Source organism: Manihot esculenta, chromosome 5 (genome assembly GCF_001659605.2).
Source record: "Manihot esculenta cultivar AM560-2 chromosome 5, M.esculenta_v8, whole genome shotgun sequence".
NCBI classification, from domain to species: Eukaryota; Viridiplantae; Streptophyta; class Magnoliopsida; order Malpighiales; family Euphorbiaceae; genus Manihot; species Manihot esculenta.
Window position 1 is genome coordinate 1370798 of NC_035165.2, and position 24268 is coordinate 1395065.

General features: G+C 37.9%; 4 protein-coding genes across 10 annotated transcripts; all 4 read left to right on the plus strand.

Moving 5' to 3' along the window:
- The first annotated feature begins 185 nt into the window (after positions 1-185).
- On the plus strand, positions 186-1340 carry LOC122723635. Its single transcript, XM_043956428.1, has 3 exons — positions 186-284; positions 704-799; positions 903-1340. The coding sequence occupies exons 1-3, from the start codon at positions 186-188 to the stop codon at positions 1338-1340; spliced, it is 633 nt and encodes a 210-aa protein (XP_043812363.1).
- A 1828-nt stretch (positions 1341-3168) lies between these two features.
- On the plus strand, positions 3169-4266 carry LOC122723664 (NAC domain-containing protein 4-like). Of its 3 annotated transcripts, none has more exons than XM_043956602.1 (3): positions 3169-3305; positions 3571-3747; positions 3835-4266. In XM_043956602.1, the coding sequence occupies exons 2-3, from the start codon at positions 3573-3575 to the stop codon at positions 4128-4130; spliced, it is 471 nt and encodes a 156-aa protein (XP_043812537.1). In that variant the 5' UTR covers positions 3169-3305; positions 3571-3572; the 3' UTR covers positions 4131-4266. The 3 variants fall into 3 exon arrangements, with proteins under 3 accessions (XP_043812537.1, XP_043812536.1, XP_043812535.1); XM_043956601.1 differs by having other exon boundaries at positions 3175-3491; XM_043956600.1 differs by having other exon boundaries at positions 3175-3482.
- A 14514-nt stretch (positions 4267-18780) lies between these two features.
- LOC110614419 (NAC domain-containing protein 62) lies at positions 18781-21135 on the plus strand. 2 transcript variants are annotated; one of them, XM_043956508.1, is made up of 6 exons: positions 18804-18929; positions 18983-19039; positions 19131-19309; positions 19395-19651; positions 20027-20581; positions 20693-21135. In XM_043956508.1, the coding sequence occupies exons 3-6, from the start codon at positions 19138-19140 to the stop codon at positions 20828-20830; spliced, it is 1122 nt and encodes a 373-aa protein (XP_043812443.1). In that variant the 5' UTR covers positions 18804-18929; positions 18983-19039; positions 19131-19137; the 3' UTR covers positions 20831-21135. The 2 variants fall into 2 exon arrangements, with proteins under 2 accessions (XP_021611638.1, XP_043812443.1); XM_021755946.2 differs by having other exon boundaries at positions 18781-19039; positions 19136-19309.
- Positions 20971-24255, plus strand: LOC110615691 (protein NTM1-like 9). 4 transcript variants are annotated; one of them, XM_043956515.1, is made up of 5 exons: positions 20971-21107; positions 23032-23196; positions 23296-23561; positions 23665-23784; positions 23887-24255. In XM_043956515.1, exons 2-5 carry the CDS (start codon positions 23049-23051, stop codon positions 23989-23991), a joined length of 639 nt encoding a protein of 212 aa, XP_043812450.1. In that variant the 5' UTR covers positions 20971-21107; positions 23032-23048; the 3' UTR covers positions 23992-24255. The 4 variants fall into 4 exon arrangements, with proteins under 4 accessions (XP_043812450.1, XP_021613413.1, XP_043812449.1 ...); XM_021757721.2 differs by lacking the exon at positions 20971-21107 and adding an exon at positions 21275-22929; XM_043956514.1 differs by lacking the exon at positions 20971-21107 and adding an exon at positions 21275-22848.
- The last annotated feature ends 13 nt before the right edge of the window (positions 24256-24268 follow it).

A 24268-nucleotide genomic window follows, 5' to 3' on the forward strand; every position in this document is an offset into this window, starting at 1 on the left:
GTCCAGTTTCTGTCTCTGTCTCTGCGGACATTAAAAAAGTATCGTAGAACTTCAATAATGTCTTCAAAAATCAGATCGGCAGAAACGTAGAAGTTTATGTGGACGATATGGTGGTCAAGAGCCTAACTTTCCAACAGCACATGACAGATTTGAGGGAGGTATTCGGAGTATTAGATTAGTACAGAATGAAGCTGAACCCAGCGAAATGTGCCTTTTTCATCAGGGGAGGAAAATTCTTTGGGTACATTGTGAGTAGAAAAGGCATTGAGCCCAATCCGGAGAAGGTAGAGGCCATACTGAATATGTCAGAACCGACCTGTATGAGGGACGTCCAGAGACTAACCGGGAGAGTAGTGGCGCTTAATCGATTCATGTCAAGGTCGGCAGAAAAGTGCTTACCATTCTTCAAGAAGTTGAGGAAAGTGCCAAACTTCGAATGGACAGAAGACTGCCGAGAAGCTTTCAAAGAGCTCAAAAGCTACCTCAGCTCCCCTCATGTGCTCAGCAGCCCCTTGGAAGGAGAGGAACTCTTGATATACTTGGCAGCCTCTGAACAAGCGATTAGTGCAGTATTGGTAAGGGTAGACGAAGGAGAACAAAAGCTGGTATTTTACGTCAGTAAGGTACTTAAGGGTGCCGAGACTAGATACCTGAACATTGAAAAGGTGGCGTATGCTCTGTTGCTGGCATTTCGAAAGTTTAGGGTCTACCTGGAAAGCCATCAAGGTATAGTGATGACGGACCAACCCCTGAAGAAGATTCTACACAGGCCAAAAACCTCAGGCCGGATGCTGGCTTGGTCCGTAGAGATTAGCCCCTACTGCTTAGAGTATCAACCTCGGACAGCTATAAAATCTCAAGCCCTTGCCGACTTCATAGCAGAATGTACATTCAACGAAAAGCGGGAAGAGTCTTCTTCAGAAGTGTTGGAGAAGGGAAGCTTGGGAGAGCCTTTGCAAGAATTCAAATGGAAGCTATATGTAGATGGGGCATCAAGCGCGGGGGGCAGTGGCGCTGGAATAATGCTCAAGGGGCCTGAAGAATTTAAGGTTTGCTACGCCTTGCGCCTAGAATTCAAGGCCTCCAATAATGTGGCGGAGAATGAGGCCCTAATAAACGGGATGCTGGTGGCAATGGAAGTAGGGGCAACCGATCTCGAGGTGAATAGTGACTCCCAGCTGGTGATTAATCAGGTAACTGGGGCATATCAGGCCAGAGACCCGACCATGTGGAATTACCTGACAGAAGTAAAAGCTATAGAAGCCGAGCTCAGGAGCAAGGGTGTTGCCATCAAATTTCAAAGAATACCTCGAGAGGAAAATGAGGAAGCAGACGTATGATAGTTACCATATTCCTCGAGACTTTCCAAGTCTCGGCGCCTTCTCCCCACATCCATGTCAACGATTGGATCCCTGTTGAGGACACTATCATTGTGTTTGAGGAGCAGATGAAGGCAGTTCTCCAATTCTCTTTGGACCATTTTTTCTGAAGGTCCTTTGATTTCACAAATTTTCGATTGCCCAGCTTCATTTTAATAGCCAGAGAATCCTTGTATCTTTCAGTTCATGTACTTCAATAATCATATCGAACCGAATGCAATACTTTTCTCCTAGTTGTACCAGCTGAGTATCTGTAAAAATGAAGAGTTTTGGTACTTCTGTAGTAAAAAATACTTAACCATTTTTTACCAAATGCTTTCCTCTTTAAAATGATGGAAAAATAGATTTTCGGTCCTTCACCGTCGGACATCGGGTGTATTGGGCGTCTTCAAACAAGTTGGTATTTTTGGGTGGAATTAAAGAAGGATGGGTCTGTACAAGGAGGGAGGAGGACAAATATTTAGCCTTTCTCTTAACGATGGCTAAAGCCTTAAAGAAAATAGACATCATTCAGGTAATAAGGAATGCTATTTTTTCTTAGTAGAGTCATCAGCAGGCAAATCAAACCCGGGGTCCTCACTCGTCCAACTTTTCCAACCTTGGCAAAGGCGCTTTCCAGACTTAAAATAAGGATACTTCTCTTTCTGTCTTTTTTTTTTTTGAATTATTTTTCTTACTTGCTTTTCCTTTTTTTCAGATATGATAGGATCAAGCAAGTTTACTGAGACGATACGGACTGCTCGCAAAAGCAAAGTTGTCGTTGGGATTGCTAGTCCCCTCTAAGTGTGCTTGCCCCTCATAAGAAATTATTATGCTTTCTCCTCCCCCACCCCTTCCCACAACGAAACAGTAGAAGAGTGACGTGCGTTGAATTCGTCAATTAAAACTGAATTTTTTATTGATTTAAAAGAATTTACAGATAAATTGATTTTAAAAAATTAAAGAAATAAAATATTTGGATGATAAAATAAATAATCAGATTAAAGATTTCGATAATCAAAATGGAGAGATTTGGAGTTTATCATTGATTAAAATGATAATTTATTTAATTATTCATCGTTTAGTTACAGTGTTCAAATAAATGAATTTTATCATTTATTACTTATGATTAAATTAATGCGCATAACACTTAAATTAATTTCTAGTTAATTAATAATTTCATCAAATATGTAGATTTAATTAATTAACTACTTTAAAAAAAAAATTCAAACTTGATCAATAATAGTAAACGAATTATTTAAACCAAATCAATTAATTACTCGATATAAATGAATATACTAATTATTATATGTATTAATCCAATTAAATAATTATATATTTACTTGAATTAGCAATATAGTATTTTTTTAAGAGATTTAATAGACACTTATGAAAAAGGAGAGTCTTTAATGATAATTCAGGTATTTAAAATGTCTAAATCTTTTATTTTTCGAGATGAATTGTCTTTTCTATATATGTGGTCTTTTATCTCTTTTCTATCTCTTTTCTATATATTTGATCTTTTTCATATAATCTTATCTCATATTGAAAACTCATGAGTTAATTTGAATTTGATTCTTCTCAGGTAACTTTATCTCATATTCACATCTCATAATTTGGTTTAAATCTGATTTTTACAACATAATCTTATCTTATATTGATAGTTCACTATTTGAGTTGCACGGCTTTATTATGTAAAATCAATTTTATTAATTAATATTTGTAAATAATATGAAAAAGAAGTACAAGGGGACCTCCAACCAAAAAAATAAATAAATAATTGAAAAACATGGTAATTTCCGCGGGTAGAGGACTGGGAGCGACGATCACTCTTCGTCCAATAGTTTCACTTCCCTTCCTGAAGAAGCGGGTGACGTAAGATGAACAGTGAGTGAGTGAGTCATCACTACCCCTGGAACAAGTTGCTGGAACTGAGAGTAGTGACTAGTGAGTACTGATGTTTCGTCTCTCGCATTTCTCTCTATTCGGCTGAAATTTTTCTCACTTCCACTAGTACAGCTAGTGCTTCCTCTTCCGCGAGACAACAATTCCTCTCTTCCATTTCAGTTCCGGATACTTCTTTGCTTCCTGATTTAGGAAAAATGACGGATAACAACTCCTCCGGTGAGTGAGGTCTAATTTTTTCTTATTCTATTGAATTGCTGTTTCTTTCTTTTCCCACTAATTTCCTTTTTCTGTTTTTGTTTCAAAGGCATGACATGTCCACCACAGTCAGACTCTCAAAACTTGCCGGTTGGATGGAGATTCCACCCGTCTGATGAAGAACTGGTTGATTATTATTTGAAGCGGAAGAGGCTTGGTCATCCTATATATGGCTTGGACATCAGCGAGGTTCAAGTATGCGATTATGACCCTAGGGATCTACCAGGTAATTATATACATTTGTTATTTTTTCTTTATTTTATTTTTTTGTTTTCTTTTCATACATAATTAACGATGACATATGTTTGTATAGGTCTTTCCATGAACAATTCTCGGGATAAAGTTTGGTATTTCTTTTGTCTTCGTCTGTATCACAATAATAGAGGCCAAGCTAAAAGGAAGGCTAAGGATGGATATTGGAAAGGCACAGGTGACCTGCGCTCGGTCACGCCTGAAGATAGTGATGAGGAGATCGGAACAAAGAGAACCTTGGTTTTCCATAATCCTAAAGCCACCCAATGGGTCATACACGAGTATGAGTACACTGCTGCACTCAATTTGCCTACAAAGGTAATTGCCTATGCTCTGTTCTATGAATTTGCATTGTAAGTAATGAGATATGCTATTCACAAAAATATGCATTTGGAAAGTCAGTCATCTTATTGCATGTTACAATCAGGTAAAATAACATCATTCGTATGTAACTGCTATCTGTGAGAAATTGAAATAGATTTTGTTAATGTGCCCAATTGGTTCTTCCTACATATGCATCAGACCCCTTGAACTGAAGTGATACCAAGAATTTTAGCTGATATGACTCTTCTTGTCGTTTTTGGTACAAATGAATTTCTTGAGATTTTGGTTATTGACAGCGGTTGTCGAAGCCGTAAAAAATAAATCTATTATCAATCAACAAATAAATTTGCAGATAGTATCAATAGGGTCGAACCAAAGGGATTTGACACTACGAATTTTCTTATTAATGACTTGGATAAGTAAATAACAAGTAATTAAAAGAGAAAAAGATGAGAATTTCAATAGGAGAAGAATTTTAGTTGAAGAATGGATCTATTTCAGTTTGTTTAGAATTGATCATTGATCTTTTCGATACTCCTATTTATTTCAATAAATTAGTTTAGGATGTGGTAGACACTTCTCACAATCCAAATTTCTCCTTAGTTCTAGTTTGATTAGGAAACGTTCGCTAATCAAACACTAGTTAACAAGTTGCCAAGGAACGTTCTTGGGGCTTTTAGCATCGAACAACTGGGGCTTTTAGCATCGAACAACTGTTAACTGTATTAAGACTTAGAGAAACCTAATTTTAACCTTGCCAACTGCGTGGTTAAGTTTAGATTATGCAACTTGATTAAATGTGTGTTTAAATAATCTAAGCAATTACGGACCTAAATTATTCAAACAATTGTTACTCAAGCAATTAAAAGCAATAGGCCTAAATTGATTCTAAAAGCAAAGCAACAATTATAGAAAGATCAAATTGCATAAATATTGAAAATAAATAGAAGTTTAACAATGGAGATTTAAATCTCCCAATTCATCACAAATTTGAAATTCACCAATTTCAACTAGAAAAGAATGGATTTAGCCACCCATGGTGGACAAAATCACAAAAGGAAGAAGAAAGAAAAGAAGAAGAAAAGCTGCTGTATTTTTCTGCAGAATTGCTGAAAATGAGATATGCCTTTGCTGGTTTGGAGGCTACCCTTTTATAGCTGAAGAATTCCATCCTTCTAGGGTTTTGAAATCCCTTTTTAATTTGGCTTGTGATTCCTCTTTTGATGTTGAATTTAATTGCAACTGGAATTCTTTAGGTGAGAAACTCTTTCGTGGCTTTTGGAATTGTGTTGGTAGTGATTTAGTTGGATTTGGACTTCTGAAAATTCGAAATTCGGTTCCCTGCTGTTTTCCCACCTCTGCTGTCAATTTCTGCTGTCAAGGTGATTTGGGCAGATCACTTGCTCGATCTGCCCCAATCGCTTTTTGGGATTCAGTCCAGTTTCTGTCTCTGAGTCCAGTTTCTGTCTCTGTCTCTGCGGACATTAAAAAAGTATCGTAGAACTTCAATAATGTCTTCAAAAATCAGATCGGCAGAAACGTAGAAGTTTATGTGGACGATATGGTGGTCAAGAGCCTAACTTTCCAACAGCACATGGCAGATTTGAGGGAGGTATTCAGAGTATTAGATTAGTACAGAATGAAGCTGAACCCAGCGAAATGTGCCTTTTTTATCAGGGGAGGAAAATTCTTTGGGTACATGGTGAGTGGAAAAGGCATTGAGCCCAATTCGGAGAAGGTAGAGGCCATACTGAATATGTCAGAACCGACCTGTATGAGGGACGTCCAGAGACTAACCGGGAGAGTAGTGGCGCTTAATCGATTCATGTCAAGGTCGGCAGAAAAGTGCTTACCATTCTTCAAGAAGTTGAGGAAAGTGCCAAACTTCGAATGGACAGAAGACTGCCGAGAAGCTTTCAAAGAGCTCAAAAGCTACCTCAGCTCCCCTCATGTGCTCAGCAGCCCCTTGGAAGGAGAGGAACTCTTGATATACTTGGCAGCCTCTGAACAAGCGATTAGTGCAGTATTGATAAGGGTAGACGAAGGAGAACAAAAGCTGGTATTTTACGTCAGTAAGGTACTTAAGGGTGCCGAGACTAGATACCTGAACATTGAAAAGGTGGCGTATGCTCTGTTGCTGGTATTTCGAAAGTTTAGGGTCTACCTGGAAAGCCATCAAGGTATAGTGATGACGGACCAACCCCTGAAGAAGATTCTACACAGGCCAAAAACCTCAGGCCGGATGCTGGCTTGGTCCGTAGAGATTAGCCCCTACTGCTTAGAGTATCAACCTCGGACAGCTATAAAATTTCAAGCCCTTGCCGACTTCATAGCAGAATGTACATTCAACGAAAAGCGGGAAGAGTCTTCTTCAGAAGTGTTGGAGAAGGGAAGCGAGGGAGAGCCTTTGCAAGAATTCAAATGGAAGCTATATGTAGATGGGGCATCAAGCGCGGGGGGCAGTGGCGCTGGAATAATGCTCAAGGGGCCTGAAGAATTTAAGGTTTGCTACGCCTTGCGCCTAGAATTCAAGGCCTCCAATAATGTGGCGGAGTATGAGGCCCTAATAAACGGGATGCTGGTGGCAATGGAAGTAGGGGCAACCGATCTCGAGGTGAATAGTGACTCCCAGCTGGTGATTAATCAGGTAACTGGGGCATATCAGGCCAGAGACCCGACCATGTGGAATTACCTGACAGAAGTAAAAGCTATAGAAGCCGAGCTCAGGAGCAAGGGTGTTGCCATCAAATTTCAAAGAATACCTCGAGAGGAAAATGAGGAAGCAGACTGATAAGCGGTTGTCGAAGCCGTCAAAAATAACCTATTATCAATCAACAAATAAATTTGCAGATAGTGGCAATAGGGTCGAACCACAGGGAATTGACACCAAGTATCTTCCTAATAAGGACTAAGGCAAGTAATAACAAATAAGTAAAAGAGGGGGGGTTTGTTTTGATGAGTTAAAAGCTAAAAGCAAAAGAGAAGAATAATTTAAATAAGTGAGAATATCAATGGGAAAGAGATTCTAGCTGAAGTGTGAGCCTAATTCAGTTTGTTCAGAATTGATCATTGATTATTAAAGACTCCTATTTGATTTCAATAAATCAGTTTTGGTTGTGGAAGACGCTTCTCACAATCCAAATTCCTCCTTAGTTCTAGTTTGATTAGGAAACGTTCGCTAATCAAACACTGATCAACAAGTTGCCAAGGAACGTCCTTGGGGCATTTAGCATCGAACAACCGTTGATCGCATTAAGACTTAGAGAAACCCAATTCTATCCTTGCCAACCGCGTGGTCAAGGCTAGGTTATGCAACTGATTATATTTATGTTCAAACAATTTAAGCAATTACGGACCTAAATCATTCAAACAATTTATCACTTAAGCAATTTAAAAGCAATGGGCCCTTATTGATTCTAAAAGCAAAGTAATAATTATGGAAAAGATCAGATTGCATAAATATTGAAACAAGCAAGAGTTCAACAATGGAGTATTAAACCTCCCAATTCATCACAAATCTGAATATTCTCAACTTCAACTAGAAAATAATGAATTTAGCCACTCATGGTGACTAAAATACAAAAATAAAGAAGAAAAGAAAGAAGGAAAGTTTCTGCTGTGTTGCTGGAGAATTTCCGAGGATGGCAGATGCTGAAAGAGATGATGAGTTGCCTTTGATGCTGCCCTTTTATAGCTGGAGAGTCCCAAGTCCAATTTGATTAGGGTTTTGTAATCTCAATTTGATTTGGTCTTCTTTGTAGTCTTTGATTCCTCTTTGAATTTTGTGTTTGATTGAGAATAGAACTCTCTAAGTGAAGGGCGTGGCTCTTGGGACTGATCTTGTGGTGTTTGAAGTGGACTTGGACTTCTTTTCTTTGAATTTCTAATTTCTGCTCTTTTCCCGCCTCTGCTGTATTTTCTGCTATTAAAGTGATTTGGGCAAATCCTGCGAGTGATTTGGGCAAATCACTTGCTCATTTTGCCCCAATCGCTTCCTGGGGTTCAGTCCAGTTTCTGTCTCTGTCTCTGCGAGTGATTTGGCCAGTTCCTGCGAGTGATTTGGCCAAATCACTCAGACCCAATCACTTTTCCAGCTTTTTCTTCACTTTTTCTCCAACTTTCCAATTTCTTCCTTTTCTGCAAAAACATGACAAAAACACAAATTAAGCTAGAAAAATGTGTAAATAAACAGTAATAAATATAATAAAAATGTGGCTAAATTATGCTTGATCAAATACCCCCACACCTAGCTTTTTGCTTGTCCTCAAGCAACAAACAACTTAGTCAATCAAGCTCCTTTTTCTTTTGAGCCTAAGTACCACTTAATCAGCCCCCCCTAGACTCCTAAATTGAAACACTACAGTGTAGGATGCATGTACTAAGGTTGTCCCCTTCTTTCCTTGTTTCCTATCGCTCACCATGGCCAAGGGAAAGTTTTTTATTTGATCATGCTTATTAATTTATATTAGGTTTAATGCAATCCCTTAAGAGTGACTTGCCCTATTTTAAGCATTTTTAATTACCAGCACTTTTTATCCTTGCCTGAAAAAGTCACCAACCTTTTTACGCGATGGTGCATATGGGTGATACACCCCCGGTTACTCAGTTGGTCACTTGTCCAAGTGGCTACTAGCTCTGTTCATAATCTTAGACCATCGAAACTTTATTTTATGCTTGAAAAGTCACCAACCTTTTTACGCGACGGTGCACATGGGTAATACACCTCCGGTTACTCAGTTGGTCACTTGTCCAAGTGACTATTAGCTCAGTTCATAGCCTTAGATCATAGGAACAGGTTGTGCTTTTTGATTTGCTGAGTTTTTCTTTTTCTTTTTCCTTTTTATATCAATTTGGGCAAATCAACTCAAAGAGAATTACACTAACTTTTATTGCATGTATTTTATTTTCCTTTCCTATTGGCCACAGCAGTTTCAAGAACTCAATTCAAGAAGAAAAACTTCCTAAGTAAAGGCTACACACTGTGCATGGTTCAATTTAGGTTTAAAGGGTTGGATAATCAATGGGGTCATGAGATAGGAAGCTCTTTTAACCTTGTTATCTATGCTGAGTAGAGCAAAAGCTAAGTCAAAATTCTGTGTGTGTGTGAAAAAAAATGTGTGAAAAAAGAAAAAATTTTGGTGTGTGTTTATGGGGCAAAAAGATGCAAAAAGAAGCAAAAAGACACAAGTAGAAAGCAAAAGATGATGAAATCAATGCATAAAGAACCTAACAGTACCCCCACACCTATTCCAAACATTGTCCTCAATGTTTAAACATAAATATGAAAAAATTAATAAGGAGAAGGAAAGGGACTGCCTGGGATGTGGGTGATTTGAGCAGGTGATTTGGGCAAATCACCTGGCCAAATCACTGGCTGTCATGGTCTGTGGGCAGAAAAATGGTCCACCAGCAGCTGCAACAAGTGCTCCATATGCTGCATTCCGTCCTTGATTCTGGTGAGATGAGCCTCCACCAAAGGGTCTTGAGGTGCCTTTTACGTTCTCCAAGGTCCACCCAATTGCTTTCTTGTGTTTCCTTAACATATCAAGGAGCTTTTCTTCTTCTTCTTGGCTGAGCTGGTTGAAAATAATTACTGAAAGTGTATTTTCAGCCCCCAAGTAGGCATATTTGAGGTGATCTGGCAGGGGCTTTAAATCTGGTGCACTTTCTGTCTTTGTCTCAGCCTGCTGTCTGCTGGTTGATTGGGGCAGATTTCCTGTTGATTTGGGCAAATCATCCGGTGATCTGGGCAAATCTCCTTCTGTCATTTCTGTCTGCTCACTGATTTGGGCAGATTGCCTGGGTGATTTGGGCAAATCACCTTCTGTCATTTCTGTCTGCTGGTTGATTTGGGCAGATTGCCTGGGTGATTTGGGCAGATCACTCTCAGAAACTGCCCACATCACTGTCTGGTCTGTCTCTGAGCGGTTTCTGTCCATCTCTTCATATTTGCACAAATCAGCATGGAGTGTTTCCTCTAGATCAAAATCAAAGACTTCTTGGCTCAAGTCATCAATGACATCAAGGCCATAAACAGGAGAAACATCTTTAGGGAATTTCATAGCTTCATAAACATTGAATTTGATAATCTCCCCTTCAAACTCCATGGTTAATGTGCCATCATGCACATCAATTTTGGTTCTTGCTGTGCTCAAGAATGGCCTTCCAAGTAAGATGTCAGAGGTGATTTTGCCCTTATCCTCCTCCATGTCAATGACATAAAAATCAGCTGGGAAGACTAGTTGGTCCACTTGCACCAACACATCTTCTAGCACTCCCTTGGGATGGACGATGGATCGATCAGCCAATTGGATCACAATGCTGGTGCCCTTGAGTGTACCTGCATTCAACAAGTTAAAAATGGAAAGGGGCATGACATTGATTGAAGCTCCAAGGTCACACATGGCTTTCTTTATCCCCACGTTGCCTATCTTGCATGAAACAGCGAACATCCCTCTATCCTTGCATTTGACTGGAATTTTTCTTTGAATAACAGCTGAGACACACTCCCCCACACTCACCTTTTCACGTTCAGCAAGTTTCCTTCGGTTGGTGCATAGCTCTTTGAGGAACTTAGCATACCTTGGAATTTGCTTTACAGCATCAAGTAGGGGAATGTTGATTTCCACCTTGCGAAAGGTCTCAAGTATTTCTTTCTCCTCTTTTTCTTTTTGAGACATTGCAAATCTTTTGGGGAAGGGAGGAGGTACCTTGAATTTATCTGCTGGTTGCTGTTTCTGCCCTTGACTGGGTTCTGCCTGATCTGGTGATTTGGGCAAATCGTTTGGTGATTTGGGCAAATCACTTTCTGTCAAGTTTGTCTTCTCTGGCGATTGGGGCAGATTACCGCAGATGATTTGGGCAGATCGTCTGGGTGATTTGGGCAAATCACTGCCCTGATCACTTTCTGGCAGATTTTCTTCCATGACCTGTTTCTTCAATTTTTCAACCTTGCTATCTTGCAACTCTTTTCCACTCCTCAATGTGATGGCACTAACATTTTGTCTTGGATTTATTTCAGTTTGGGAGGGTAGCTTCCCTTGAGATTCAAGCTTACTCAAGGATGAAGCCATTTGTCCCACTTGTTGCTTCTTTGCTGGCTGTTCAGGAGCTGTTTGAGTGGTGTATGTTGCTGGTTCAGCGAGTGCAACAACTTCTGGTTCAGTGGTGTCAATTTCTGAGGTTGCTGGTGTTTGGACAGCAACAAGGGATGTAATGGTGGCAGATTCAGCACTTGCTGATTTTTGGACAGCAGGTTCAGCAATTGCTGATGTAATTGTGGAATTTTTAGCAGGTGGACAGCAACTGCTGTCTCTATTTGCAGTAGGTTGGACAGCAGCAAAGTCTGAATTTTTGACAGTAGTTGTTGTCTCTTGGATGGCAGAAGCTTCAACAAGTGTTGTTTGGGCAGTAGCTGGTTCAGATTCAAGTGTAATGGTGATTTGTGCAGCAGACTCAACAGCTCGGTCTGTTTCTTGAGAACCTTCGTCATTGTCCCATAGATCTTGAAGCTCTTCCTCTCTTCTTAATATGTATGCATCCACTGAGTTGACCGCTTGATCCACTTGCTGTTGGAGAATTTTTTCAGAAATTTCCAATTTCCTTACCATCTCTTCAAGTTCCATATTGGAGTTTTGAGGTGTTGCTTGGGCTTGATAGTTTTGGTAGTAGTCAGCCCTTGCATAGCCATAATTCGGATTGTCCCCCCAACATGGATTGTATTGCAGATCTCTTTGGTAGTCATGGTAGTGGTCTGTCCTTGTATAGCCGTAGCTCAGATTGTCTCCCCATCCTGTATTGTATGTGTCAAGGTAGGGATTATGTCTTGGCTGTCCGTAGAATCCTTCAAATGCATGTGCTTGTTGAAGTTGTTGGGCTTGACCTATACCATAATTTCTCACCATAGAGGTTAGTTCAGAAATTTGAGAAGAGAGAAAAGACATACTTACCGTAGCCATGCTTGTAAGGTCTTGGCAGTGCGTTCAATTTCTGGATCGTAAAGAAGAGCTTCTTTACGATCAGCCCTGGTCACAAAAGGAAAATACGTTAGTTTAAATCAAGTCCCCGGCAACGGCGCCAATTTTTGATAAGCGGTTGTCGAAGCCGTAAAAAATAACCTATTATCAATCAACAAATAAATTTGCAGATAGTGGCAATAGGGTCGAACCACAGGGAATTGACACCAAGTATCTTCCTAATAATGACTAAGGCAAGTAATAACAAATAAGTAAAAGAGGGGGGTTTGTTTTGATGAGTTAAAAGCTAAAAGCAAAAGAGAAGAATAATTTAAATAAGTGAGAATATCAATGGGAAAGAGATTCTAGCTGAAGTGTGAGCCTAATTCAGTTTGTTCAGAATTGATCATTGATTATTAAAGACTCCTATTTGATTTCAATAAATCAGTTTTGGTTGTGGAAGACGCTTCTCACAATCCAAATTCCTCCTTAGTTCTAGTTTGATTAGGAAACGTTCGCTAATCAAACACTGATCAACAAGTTGCCAAGGAACGTCCTTGGGGCATTTAGCATCGAACAACCGTTGATCGCATTAAGACTTAGAGAAACCCAATTCTATCCTTGCCAACCGCGTGGTCAAGGCTAGGTTATGCAACTGATTATATTTATGTTCAAACAATTTAAGCAATTACGGACCTAAATCATTCAAACAATTTATCACTTAAGCAATTTAAAAGCAATGGGCCCTTATTGATTCTAAAAGCAAAGTAATAATTATGGAAAAGATCAGATTGCATAAATATTGAAACAAGCAAGAGTTCAACAATGGAGTATTAAACCTCCCAATTCATCACAAATCTGAATATTCTCAACTTCAACTAGAAAATAATGAATTTAGCCACTCATGGTGACTAAAATACAAAAATAAAGAAGAAAAGAAAGAAGGAAAGTTTCTGCTGTGTTGCTGGAGAATTTCCGAGGATGGCAGATGCTGAAAGAGATGATGAGTTGCCTTTGATGCTGCCCTTTTATAGCTGGAGAGTCCCAAGTCCAATTTGATTAGGGTTTTGTAATCTCAATTTGATTTGGTCTTCTTTGTAGTCTTTGATTCCTCTTTGAATTTTGTGTTTGATTGAGAATAGAACTCTCTAAGTGAAGGGCGTGGCTCTTGGGACTGATCTTGTGGTGTTTGAAGTGGACTTGGACTTCTTTTCTTTGAATTTCTAATTTCTGCTCTTTTCCCGCCTCTGCTGTATTTTCTGCTATTAAAGTGATTTGGGCAAATCCTGCGAGTGATTTGGGCAAATCACTTGCTCATTTTGCCCCAATCGCTTCCTGGGGTTCAGTCCAGTTTCTGTCTCTGTCTCTGCGAGTGATTTGGCCAGTTCCTGCGAGTGATTTGGCCAAATCACTCAGACCCAATCACTTTTCCAGCTTTTTCTTCACTTTTTCTCCAACTTTCCAATTTCTTCCTTTTCTGCAAAAACATGACAAAAACACAAATTAAGCTAGAAAAATGTGTAAATAAACAGTAATAAATATAATAAAAATGTGGCTAAATTATGCTTGATCACAGACAATGGTCCATTACATAATGGTCCAACAATAAAACAAATCTGAAAACCAGCAATAAGCAGCCCAACCCACGTAAAAGAGCCCCGTCAACTTTGTTGACATAAATAAAAACGGGTAAAATCCGAACTAGAATCCAAGGCAATTCCAAGATCGCATCAAAATGCCGCCACTACTCGTGAAGAAGAAAATGCCCATGAAAAAAATCCAGAGAAATCTATTTATAATTTAATAAATTTTATAAGTGGGGGAGAATGATAGGTAATAGAATTTTAGAGATCAAAACTATAATTTTTTAACAGTAGAGTTTTCAAAAAATAATATTGGAATAAATTAGTATAAAATATTAGCAAGTAAAGAGTCGTATCAGATATCTGAAATTTTCTTTAGATTATTTATTTAGGGGATGTGTTATATGAGACATATTGATGTTTCCTCCTGTTATAAATCAAGTTGTTTCTAAAGCTCTTTAGGAGGAAGTGACTAGTTAGCCACTACCAGGGGCTGAACTCAGTTGGCTACCGTAGGCCTATGGAGATCTTGAGCTGTGCTTTCACTCCTTGTGGATCGCTCCGTGTCTACAAGAAAGGGGATCGGGTGATGCCTAAGGCTGACTTGGCTTAAAGGCATTCAAGTTAAGTGCCGCACGGTCCCAAAGGAGTTTTAAAATGCAGGCCCGTGACAGTTGGTCAAGTTCCCCTCTATAGTTTCTTTGTGGCTCGATACTCTTGCCATTTCCTTTTCCTTAAACTTAACTTCTTCCTTCCCCTTCTCTATGGAAGCCGATCTGCGTCAATTGACTATCGATGAAGAAAAAGATATTGTCCCTATTAAGAGCTCCAGAGATATTCCGATCGTCACTTATGATTTCTGTATGGTGGAAATGTTTCTCGCATACAATCCAATCAATTCTCAGAATATGCAGACCTATGGCGGCAATCCTCGGACAATTATTGCATTGAAAGATTTGGTTCTAGTTACAAGTCAGGCATTTTATTTTTGATGGAAATAAAATCTCTTAGTTTTCGTATGAAATTTTTTCGTAATATTTTACATTTTGATGGTTGCTTCTCAGTGAATAGACAATGATTGGGAGAAGACCTTTGTAATATCCAGCTAGATTCCGGCATCGGAATCCCTACCTTCCGGCGGAATCTCCGTTGGAATCTGGAATTCCGAAGATGCCAGAGGCTTCTAGAGGGGTAAAATGTGTTTTATAAAATGTTTTTACTGATTTCATGGTTTTAAACGAAAAAGAATTGAGTTTTGAAAAAGAAAAGGCCAAGGAGGCAATTGCCAGGTTCGGCCGCCGAAAGTGAAGTTTGGCCGCCGAACATGGGAAGGCTTCGGGAGCGCTTTTGGCCTCCGAAAGTCTTGTTTGAGCGAGCCAAGGTTCGGCCCCCGAACCTCAAGTTCGGCCGCCGAACATGCATGAGTTTAGGGGGCACGTTAGGCTGCCGAGGTGGTTCAGCAGGCCACCTATAAAAGCTCCTCAGATCGGAAATGGGCGAGTTTTCTCCCCATTCTCGAGCTCAGGTGAGTTTTTGTCCTCCCTTGGCCGTTTTCATAGTTTTCTTCATTTCCTTCATGTCCTTATGAGTTTCTTGGTTGCTTTGAAGAGTTTTCAAGTTTAGATCTAAGTTTTGGGAGCTTGGAGACCCAAGGAGTAGTTTCCTCCCATCTCCGAGTTAGGGATCGCACCACCCCTCGATCTTCAAGAGGTAAGTGTAGATCCTTGCTTTCCTTTATGTTCTAATGAAGATTTAAGGAGTTTTAATGGGTAGATATGCATGTTTAGGTTTATGTGGGTTTTATGTCCAATGTATGCTTATGCTTATTTATGTATGTTTATGTGAAGTTATGTTTAAGGTTTAAGCTAGTCATTGCATGTGGGAGTGAGTATGCATGATGGGGAGAGAGTATGAGAGGATTTGGTTTGTTTTGGAACATTTGCATAAGGTTGAGGGTTTATGTTACCCTTTATGCAAATGTGTGTTTATGTATTGTTGTTGGGGTTTAGAATAGTTTGAAGCCCCTATGTGCTTGGTTAAGAGTTTATGCATGTTTTGGTAAAGTTGGGTGCTTGTTTTGGGGTGTTTGGAAGGTTTGGGAGGCTTGAATGCATGAGAAGCTGAGTTATGCCCTTCTGGGAAGAACTCAGGTTCGGCCGCCGAACCTGCCTTTGGATGCATGGTTTGGCCGCCTAACCTTGCCCCCGAAAGTTGAGTTTTGGCTTGAAAGCAGACTTTCGGCCGCCGAAGAAAGGATTCGGCCGCCGAAAGTGCCTGACTTTCGTCTCTGGAGTGGGACTTTCGGCCGCCGAAGGTGCCGCCGAAAGTGCCCGAGTTTCGTCTCTGGAGGGAGGGATCGGCCGCCGAAGGTATCGCCGAAAGTGCCCTGTCCAGCCTTTTCATGGTTGTTTTCTATGCATGTTTAAGTGATGTTTAGAGGGGTTTTTGGGTAGTTGTTTATGAGTTGTTTAGAATGTGTTTGGCACCTCATTCGAGTCCATCTGTGTATGATTGGACCCGAGGGACCGAGGAGGCCATCAGTGTTAGCAGTTGCAGAGTCAGTTCAGCGTCTGCCAGAGGTGAGTAGGACTAAATTTAATCTTTTACTTTAAGAAATCAAATGCCTAAAGCATGTTCATGCATCATGATGATATATAGTAGGTTGATTGCACTAGTTTCACGAATATGACGCATTGCATAATATGATGTATATGATGATGTGGAGGGACCAAGGCGACCCCAATAGTTCTAGAGCTATTGTAAGACCTGGCCGGGCCGGGCATACAAATGATGTAAGACCTGGCCGGGCCAGGCATCCAGATGTTGTAAGACCTGGCCGGGCCAGGCATACTGACACTGGATGAATTTTTGGTGGTCATGTCCATCCTTGATGTGAAATGTTTGTGCTGTGACGCATTTCATGAAAGCATGTAATTAATGAACTGTTTTCTTTGTTTCTACTCACTGAGCTCTTTAGCTCACCCCTCTCCCCTAACCCCAGTTTTGCAGGTCAGAGGTAGGTCAGGAAGACGTCAAGGGAAAAAGTTATGCTTATGTAATAGTATTAGATTAGTGTTTTAGTGTGGACATGTATTGTAAACTGAGATAAGATATTGTAAGAGAATGTAAAGTAAAGTAAAGTTATGTTTATGTATTAGTATTGTGCTTGACCCTAAGACTTAGTTAGTCCCTTTTAATGCATGATGTATGTTATGTCAAATGTTGAGTTGTGTTGAACTAAACCGGTGGCATGTGTTGTTTACCACGCTATGGTAATTGATGAGGACCCTAGTGGAGGTCTTGTGTTTGTGGTTTGATGCATGCACAGATTATGTTTTGGTTTTTGGATGTAATTCCAACTTGATGTATGTTATGTTGACCCAGCTAGAGTTTTAAGGGCTCTAGTAAGGGGGTTCTTTATGTTTCCAGTTATGTTGCATACAGGTCAAGCTCAGTATTTACATCAGAAGTTGCAGTTTTTATGTTAAGTTTTGATCATGTATGGGATTTGACCAGGTGATAGGATGTATGTTTGGCTCGCTACGGGTCCCGGCGGCCTTAAGCCGATTTGGATCCTAGCGCCGGTAGCGGTTCGGAGCGTTACAGAGGGATATCGGTTTCCGGGCTGTTACAACCTTGCATTAATGTGGAAGAATCATGGGTCTGTTGTGGTTAGCTTTTTTTTTTTAATTTTATTAATTCGATTGTTTCGAAAGGTAATGTTCAATGGAGGTTTAATAGTTATTATAGGTTTCCGGAATCACAACGACGACGTCAGTCTTGGAATCTTATTCGAACTTTATTTCATAAAAGTTATTTTTCGTGGTTTTGTTCGAAAAACTTTAATGATTTATACTCGAGAGATGAGAAAGAAGGAGAAATATTTTTATCAAATTATCTTATACAAAAATTTAGACAGGCACTTGAGGAGTATTTTTGTCAAATTATCTTATACTGTAGTTTAATTTTGAATGATTATAAATGTTTGTTACACTCTAGAACTGATATTTCTATTAGATAGGTTCGTCGTAATGCTACTTTACTTACCCATATTTTGACTAAAAAATCTATCATGTATAATTATCTCTCTGTTTAGAATGATATCCCTCTTTATTTGAAAGAATTTTAATACAATAAGTAGTTTTATTTTTTTAAAAAAAATCTAATTTAATTCAATAATTATTTTTTAATTAAATTATATTTTAATTTTTAAATTTTAATATAATTAATAAATTAATCTTTTTATTTTTAAAATTAAATACTTAAATTTTTAAATTTTAATTTCATTTAAATTAAAAATTTTTTCATCAAAATAATCATTTAAAAAATCTAAAATATTTATAATACTTTAATTAAATTAAGAAATCACTTAAAAAATTTAACACTATATGCATTAACTTTTTTTTCTTAAAATTAATAAACATTAAACATAGTTATTAAATTTTATAAATAATATATTTATTATACAATCTCAATCTTATGAAACTATTATTATAAATAATTTTTCTTTTTTCTATCATCAAATTTTTTTTTTAAAATTGAATAATAGATATCCTCAATAAAAATTTAATAAATTAAAATCTAAAATTAAATCTGCAATATACTCGACTCAAAAGTATGAAATAGTTATCAATGAAATCATTGAAACCAATTGTAATAAAAAAGAAAGTACTTTTGAAACAAGTTTAAAACAGTACCAATGCTTGAGATTATTTATTGCGTGATGTTTGCGAAGTTATCAACGGATTCAAACCAATTCGATCACTCTATTTATAAAACTTATTTATAGTAAACAAAATAATAATAAAGTACATATAATTAAAAAGAATATCATTAAAATTTAAAATATTTTTTATTATTATATTAAAATTTAAAAATTAAAATATAATTTATTCTTATTTTTTTTAAGAAGAGTTATTTCTCTCGCCTTTGATTAAAACAAAAATGTAAAAAGTACAGGAGCAGCGCACGTCAGTCTCCAAATATTGGCACACGTCATTCCCGAAGTACAGTGTATAGTTGCTTAATCCTTAGGTAATGTTCAGACAGGTAGGCTCCACTTCATATGAAGACTTGTTTCCTATTGGCCGATCAATTCCACGTGGTACCCACCTCAGACTTTTAAGAATGTTCCCTTCCTTCTAGGAACCATCAAAGAAACCACCATCCTCACTCCTTCACTGGGATGTTCTCCCTGTGGCTCTAGCTCTTTCAGGCTCTCACTTTACTTGCTTCGAATACTTCTCTCTCTTCTATTTGCATTTCTAAGATGCGGGCTCTCGATTCTTTTGCTTGATTCAACCCATTTTGCTTATTGTTTCACAAAGAGGGTATCGAGCATTGATTCGATTCAACCCATTTTGCTTAGTCTTTCAGAAAGAGAATGAAGTATTGATTCCCAAAGGTGAGTGACATACTTCATTTCCCAATATTTACCATCAGTTCGTCTCACTTCTTTGAACTGATTGTTTCTTCTCCTAATTGTTCTTCCTTAGGATAGACATGGCAACTGCAATACACCCAAAACGATCAAATCCCGTTGGATATAGATTTCATCCAACTGATCAAGAACTGGTTGGGCATTTTTTGAATCGAAAGATTCTTTATCCTGATGATGAGAAGATGCCAATTGCTGAGCTCAAAGTTTGTGATTTTGAACCTTGGGATCTTTCTGGTAATAATTCATATCTTTTGCAATTTCCCCCCCTTGTCTCTGACATAGTATCATATTTATGAAGATTATTGCTTTTCATATGCAGATAAATCCAAGATAAAATCAAATGATCAAGTGTTCTATTTCTTTTGTCCCCGTGATTATAAGTATGCCCATAGCCGGAGGTCCAACAGGACTACCAATGCTGGGTATTGGAAGCCCACCGGTAAGCCTCGCAAAGTGAAAGGTATTGGTACAAAGAAGCCTATTGGTACAAAGAGGACTTTGGTTTTCTATAAAAAGGAACATCCTAAACCGGTCAGGACTAAATGGATCATGCACGAGTATGAATACATTCCACAGGTAATGCTAAACTTTCGCAGACTGTATACTAAAGACTCAAGAATTTGTGCCAGAAACAGCTAGTTTGTTTTTTGCTTGATGGATGTGTTTGGGAAATCATTTGATTGCTAATTTGAATTTTGTTAAAATTTTCCTACATTCTTGACAGATTTTGAGGTCACTAATGTTTTTGTCACCAATGAAAAGTATATCATAATGTCCTTGCTTATTCAGAAGTTAATATGATACAACTACGGATGTCATTGAAAGAGTTTAGCCTAGATTTAGTGAAATTCTCGTTTTGTGAGGTTTGGTTGTTTATAGCTTTTAGAAATTTGCTTTGGCTGGTAATTCTTTTCAATTTGAATGATCGATTTTGTGCTTCAACATGTGCAGGGGAATTTCCTCCTCTGTAAGTTGAAGGATAAGTCAAAGGGACATGCAAGGATTAGTGAGACAAAACAGTGGGCTTCAGCTTCTGAAAGTGTGTCGACAGTTGATTCATCATGTGGTGAATGTGCACCAAGTGACCTTATGGGTTCCAATGCTGAAGATCACAATGTGGATGAGATAACTGCAGGTGAACAGAATTGCACAGTGTCTCTTGATTTAGGAAATCTGGATCAAAGTGAGGTGACGGCTAATTCTGCTTCTGATGAAAGCGATCTAGGCTACCACTTGGCTTCTGAACCTGAAGATGAAAATCCAAATGAGATGACTGCTACATCAACCTATGAAAAATGTCAATTTAGCAGCCAATTGACTTCTGATATTGAAAATCATAATTCAGATAAGACAAGTGAGATATTAGTCTCTGAACAAGATGAATGGAGTCCCCATGCAACAACACCTGATTGTGGAAATCACAGCGCTTATGATACGACTGATATGTCAACACTATCATCGCCTTCTGTTTTAGAAATTAATGCAGCAGAAGCTCAATTTTTAGAGGTAAGAAGCAGCATCCCTCGCAGCTTTCTAGTTTTTCGTATTGGTGCATGAGAAAAAAAAAAAAACTCATGGTTATTATGTTTCTCAATATGATTATTTCTGTCGGTACAGGGTCCGCCAACCTTTTTCGATGAGTTGAAAGCATTGTGGGAGCCAAAAGACTTTCTTAACTCTGCACTTTTCTCACCTAGGAGGACTGAGGAAAGCCTGTTCTTTAGTAACTTTCTGCTTAGTGGAACAAGTTCTTAAGTAGTATGCATTCCATGAGAATGGTCCTCTTCCCCATTTTACTCTCTAACAAGTATTTAAACTGAGAATATATATAGTTTATACTTCTCTGCATATTTGATTTCAAATGTTAATTGAGCATCTGTACTTTGTCTAGCTTCATGGTAGATGTGTTTATGCAAACAATGTAATCCAGCACAACTTCCTGCTGGAATTGAGAGAGAGCTGAAAGTTGTGTGAAAACCAAGAGAAACAATAAAAGGAAAAGGAGTCTTCTGTTAGTATCATCTGTTTTCAAGTAATGAATATATATTTTGTCTTCTCTACTTTTCTCTTTTATTTTGTTAATATTTAGCTTTTGCTGTATCCTTTTGCATCTTGCTTATTCTCTCTTTTGTGTTGAGTGTTCAACCATTATCATGTGTTCAGCCATTGATCAAATTCTAACATTGGTATTAAAGCTTGAGCCTCTTGTCTATATTGGTAAAGAGACCAAATGGTCTGCTGATGACTTATTCCAAAATCATTTCCATTTGTTCTGTTAATGGTGAAGCATGGATTTATCAAGTATGTTTTTCTTCCTTCATTTTTCATGTGTCCAGGATGAGGAGTTTTGAATTTTTCTAATCGAAATATATTATTTAGTTTGTATGTTATGGAAAACTAAAAATTTATTAGTTGGTTTTTCAGTTAATTAGTTCTTCAGTTAATTAGTCTATTAATTTTAAAAAGTCTATTAATTAATTTTTCCGTTAATTTTTATTAAAATGAATGAGATATAGAGATTAAATAATAATTTTTTCTTATTTAATAAAATGATTAATCCGACCATTATGTCTATAAATTAGAATAGTAAACTAACATGGTTTTAAAACTGATGAGTTGTTTTTAAATAGTTCAAGTATGCAAATGTGCTATATTTGGAGTTAAGTTTTTTGGAAAAACACATTAATTTTGTTTGGATAGAAAAACTGAAAATCAAAAGCAGTACACCACACAGAGCCTGGGATAAGCGGCCAGCCCTGTAAAATCGTACATAATCCATGCAAAATCATGTTGTAGAGGTGTGGAAAGTAACTGGACTCCCGAGGAGCAGAGTCTCCCAATTGCACCAAGAACAAGTCTAAGAATGGGAAATTTAGAAAGCTGTTCTCCAACAACATGTTATAATTGATTTCCTTATTTTTTAAAGATGATTTAAATGATGGGGGTAGCTCTCTTGTTTTTCCTAGATTCTTTCATTCCATCCAATTGGATTTGGATATGGAACTTGTCTACGAAGGTTTAATATCTTCTGGAGATTTATTTTTTATTTAATTAGCATCAAATTAATTAGCAAGTAGAAACATTTTTTAAACCTTTTGGCATTTGAACGTGTAGCATAACCTAACTATTAAAAAAAATTGAGTTGATTACTTAAAACTTAGTAAAAAAGGTTTTGAATATAACTTTTTTTTCCCCCTTTATAGAGGTTTTGAAAGGGACACTTCGGATGATCCAATCTGTTGCAATTGTGAATATTCACTAATTACTATATATTATCATTTTAAAGACTAGAAAAGATTGTTTTTAAATTTCCCAAAACTATATTTTCATTACAAGTTTAGTCGGAGGTCCAATGTGAACTTTTTCAGTTAGGAAAAGAAATATTGATTTGATTAAAGTATTGTCTGAAAGAGAAACCATTGGTTTATAGACCCACTTGAATGTGCTTTACTATATGATAATTAGCGTACGGATTATACATGAAAATTTTGAGCTTCTGAAAGTTCGAGAATGTTCATGTTGTTTCCTAGGATTGTGAAGGAAGCTGGTGAAGATTGGGCACCAACCTTGGAGAATAAGTTGTGGGTTTTTTTTTGTTGTTATTATTTTTGTTAATATTCCATACTCTTTTAGGGCAGAGATACGCGTTTTTCAGTAGAGTAACCAGTCAACTGATTCTAATCCAAGTCATTCTTCAGAAACGAGCTTCTTATTGAAGCAGCAAATGACGATGCCTATTTAAGCTGTTAACTAGATAGATATAAACACACACAGTATAGCTTCTTATTCTTCTTCTTTAGTCAAGTGTTCTCACTTTTCAGCTGCACTTAATTACTTACTCTGCTCCATTTCAAGTTTGTTGCCTCTACTCCATTTCATTTTCAGTTTCCTAAATCAAGCATTGCATTTTCTTCTCCATTCATGCATTACTAACGTACGTTTCTGTCTTGTTTTAGACAAAAGCGCGTGAAAGATGGACTCTGGAATTGGATTCAGATTCTATCCAACCGAGGAAGAATTGGTGAATCACTACCTGAGGCTCAAGATGCTTGGCTATGATGATCAAGTCCAAGAGATCCCGGAGGTTAATGTCTTGGATTTTGAACCGTGGGATTTGCCTCGTAAGCTTACCAATATATATATATATATATATATATGCTTTTATTTCCTTCATTGATTACTTTCTCCTTGCGCAATATTAAGTTATCGCAAAATTGCAGGTATCCAGCATCCACAGGCGGTGATAGCTAATAATTCGAATGACCAAGTGTGGTATTTCTTTTGCCCTCGTAATTACAAGTACTCAAATAGCAATCGGGCCAAAAGGACAACTAATGGTGGATACTGGAAGGTCACAAGCAAGGATCGTCGTATCAACAAGAATGGTATAAAAAAGACTTTGGTTTTCTATCAAGGTCGTTCAAAAGGTGTCAAGACCAATTGGGTCATGCATGAGTACAATCCCACTTTCGGCTTCCGAACCCAGGTAAAGAATTATACCTGCTGTCCTTTGTACGACATCGTTCTAGTTATACTTCGTGGCAAATATGATGCAGCATTTCACACAGTATGTATCAATATTTGTGTAGAGGGATTTCGTTCTTTGCAAGTTAAAGAGAAGGCCAGATGATGCAGATGATGTTCCAACCCAGGAAGCAGGTGGATCGAGTACCGTGGTGGCTTCTGCTTCTGGAAATAATGCGACAGATGTAAGGAGTAGTACATAATTACGTACATGGTTGATGGTTTTACGTAGTGAAGAAGCTATTTAATAACTTGAGCTCACTTTTCTCTTTTCTTGTGAAATGCAGGAAGACTCTCAGCTACAAGCATACGTGGATTCATTCGGTGGCATTAATGAGAGAGATTACAATCTTAACTCTGCAATGCAGTGGCCGACCTACTATTATAACTAAGAATTTATATGGGTATTTGAAAGCTGTAGCTGATGCAGTAGGTGGTTTTGATTTCTCGTTAGATATGACAAGAAGCTCTATCCAAATGCAGCATCCGCAGTTAATTGTAGTGTAGCTACGTAATTAGGTTTTCTTCTTACAGTTTTATATGTATTTCATGCTTATTTGTTCGTACCATGTAAACCTACAAGGGTACCTGCATTTGGTCTGTGTACCTCTTTTATCATCAAGTTATAAAAACTATGTTGCATGTTTATTATATCTTGGATCCACAAGC

What these genes read in the sequence shown, in the direction of transcription:
- LOC110615691 (XM_043956515.1), top strand. Translation starts at nt 23,049, where the DNA reads ATGGACTCTGGAATTGGATTCAGATTCTATCCAACCGAGGAAGAATTG. An exon ending in TGAACCGTGGGATTTGCCTC is followed by an intron (nt 23,197 to 23,295) that starts GTAAGCTTACCA and finishes GCAAAATTGCAG; the next exon opens with GTATCCAGCATCCACAGGCG. An exon ending in CTTTCGGCTTCCGAACCCAG is followed by an intron (nt 23,562 to 23,664) that starts GTAAAGAATTAT and finishes ATATTTGTGTAG; the next exon opens with AGGGATTTCGTTCTTTGCAA.
- LOC110614419 (XM_021755946.2), top strand. Translation starts at nt 19,138, where the DNA reads ATGGCAACTGCAATACACCCAAAACGATCAAATCCCGTTGGATATAGA. An exon ending in AGTATGAATACATTCCACAG is followed by an intron (nt 19,652 to 20,026) that starts GTAATGCTAAAC and finishes CAACATGTGCAG; the next exon opens with GGGAATTTCCTCCTCTGTAA. An exon ending in CAGAAGCTCAATTTTTAGAG is followed by an intron (nt 20,582 to 20,692) that starts GTAAGAAGCAGC and finishes CTGTCGGTACAG; the next exon opens with GGTCCGCCAACCTTTTTCGA.
- LOC122723664 (XM_043956600.1), top strand. Translation starts at nt 3,461, where the DNA reads ATGACGGATAACAACTCCTCCG. An exon ending in GACGGATAACAACTCCTCCG is followed by an intron (nt 3,483 to 3,570) that starts GTGAGTGAGGTC and finishes TTTGTTTCAAAG; the next exon opens with GCATGACATGTCCACCACAG. An exon ending in TGACCCTAGGGATCTACCAG is followed by an intron (nt 3,748 to 3,834) that starts GTAATTATATAC and finishes ATGTTTGTATAG; the next exon opens with GTCTTTCCATGAACAATTCT.
- LOC122723635 (XM_043956428.1), top strand. Translation starts at nt 186, where the DNA reads ATGAAGCTGAACCCAGCGAAATGTGCCTTTTTCATCAGGGGAGGAAAA. An exon ending in TTGAGCCCAATCCGGAGAAG is followed by an intron (nt 285 to 703) that starts GTAGAGGCCATA and finishes TCGAAAGTTTAG; the next exon opens with GGTCTACCTGGAAAGCCATC. An exon ending in TCAGGCCGGATGCTGGCTTG is followed by an intron (nt 800 to 902) that starts GTCCGTAGAGAT and finishes TTCAACGAAAAG; the next exon opens with CGGGAAGAGTCTTCTTCAGA.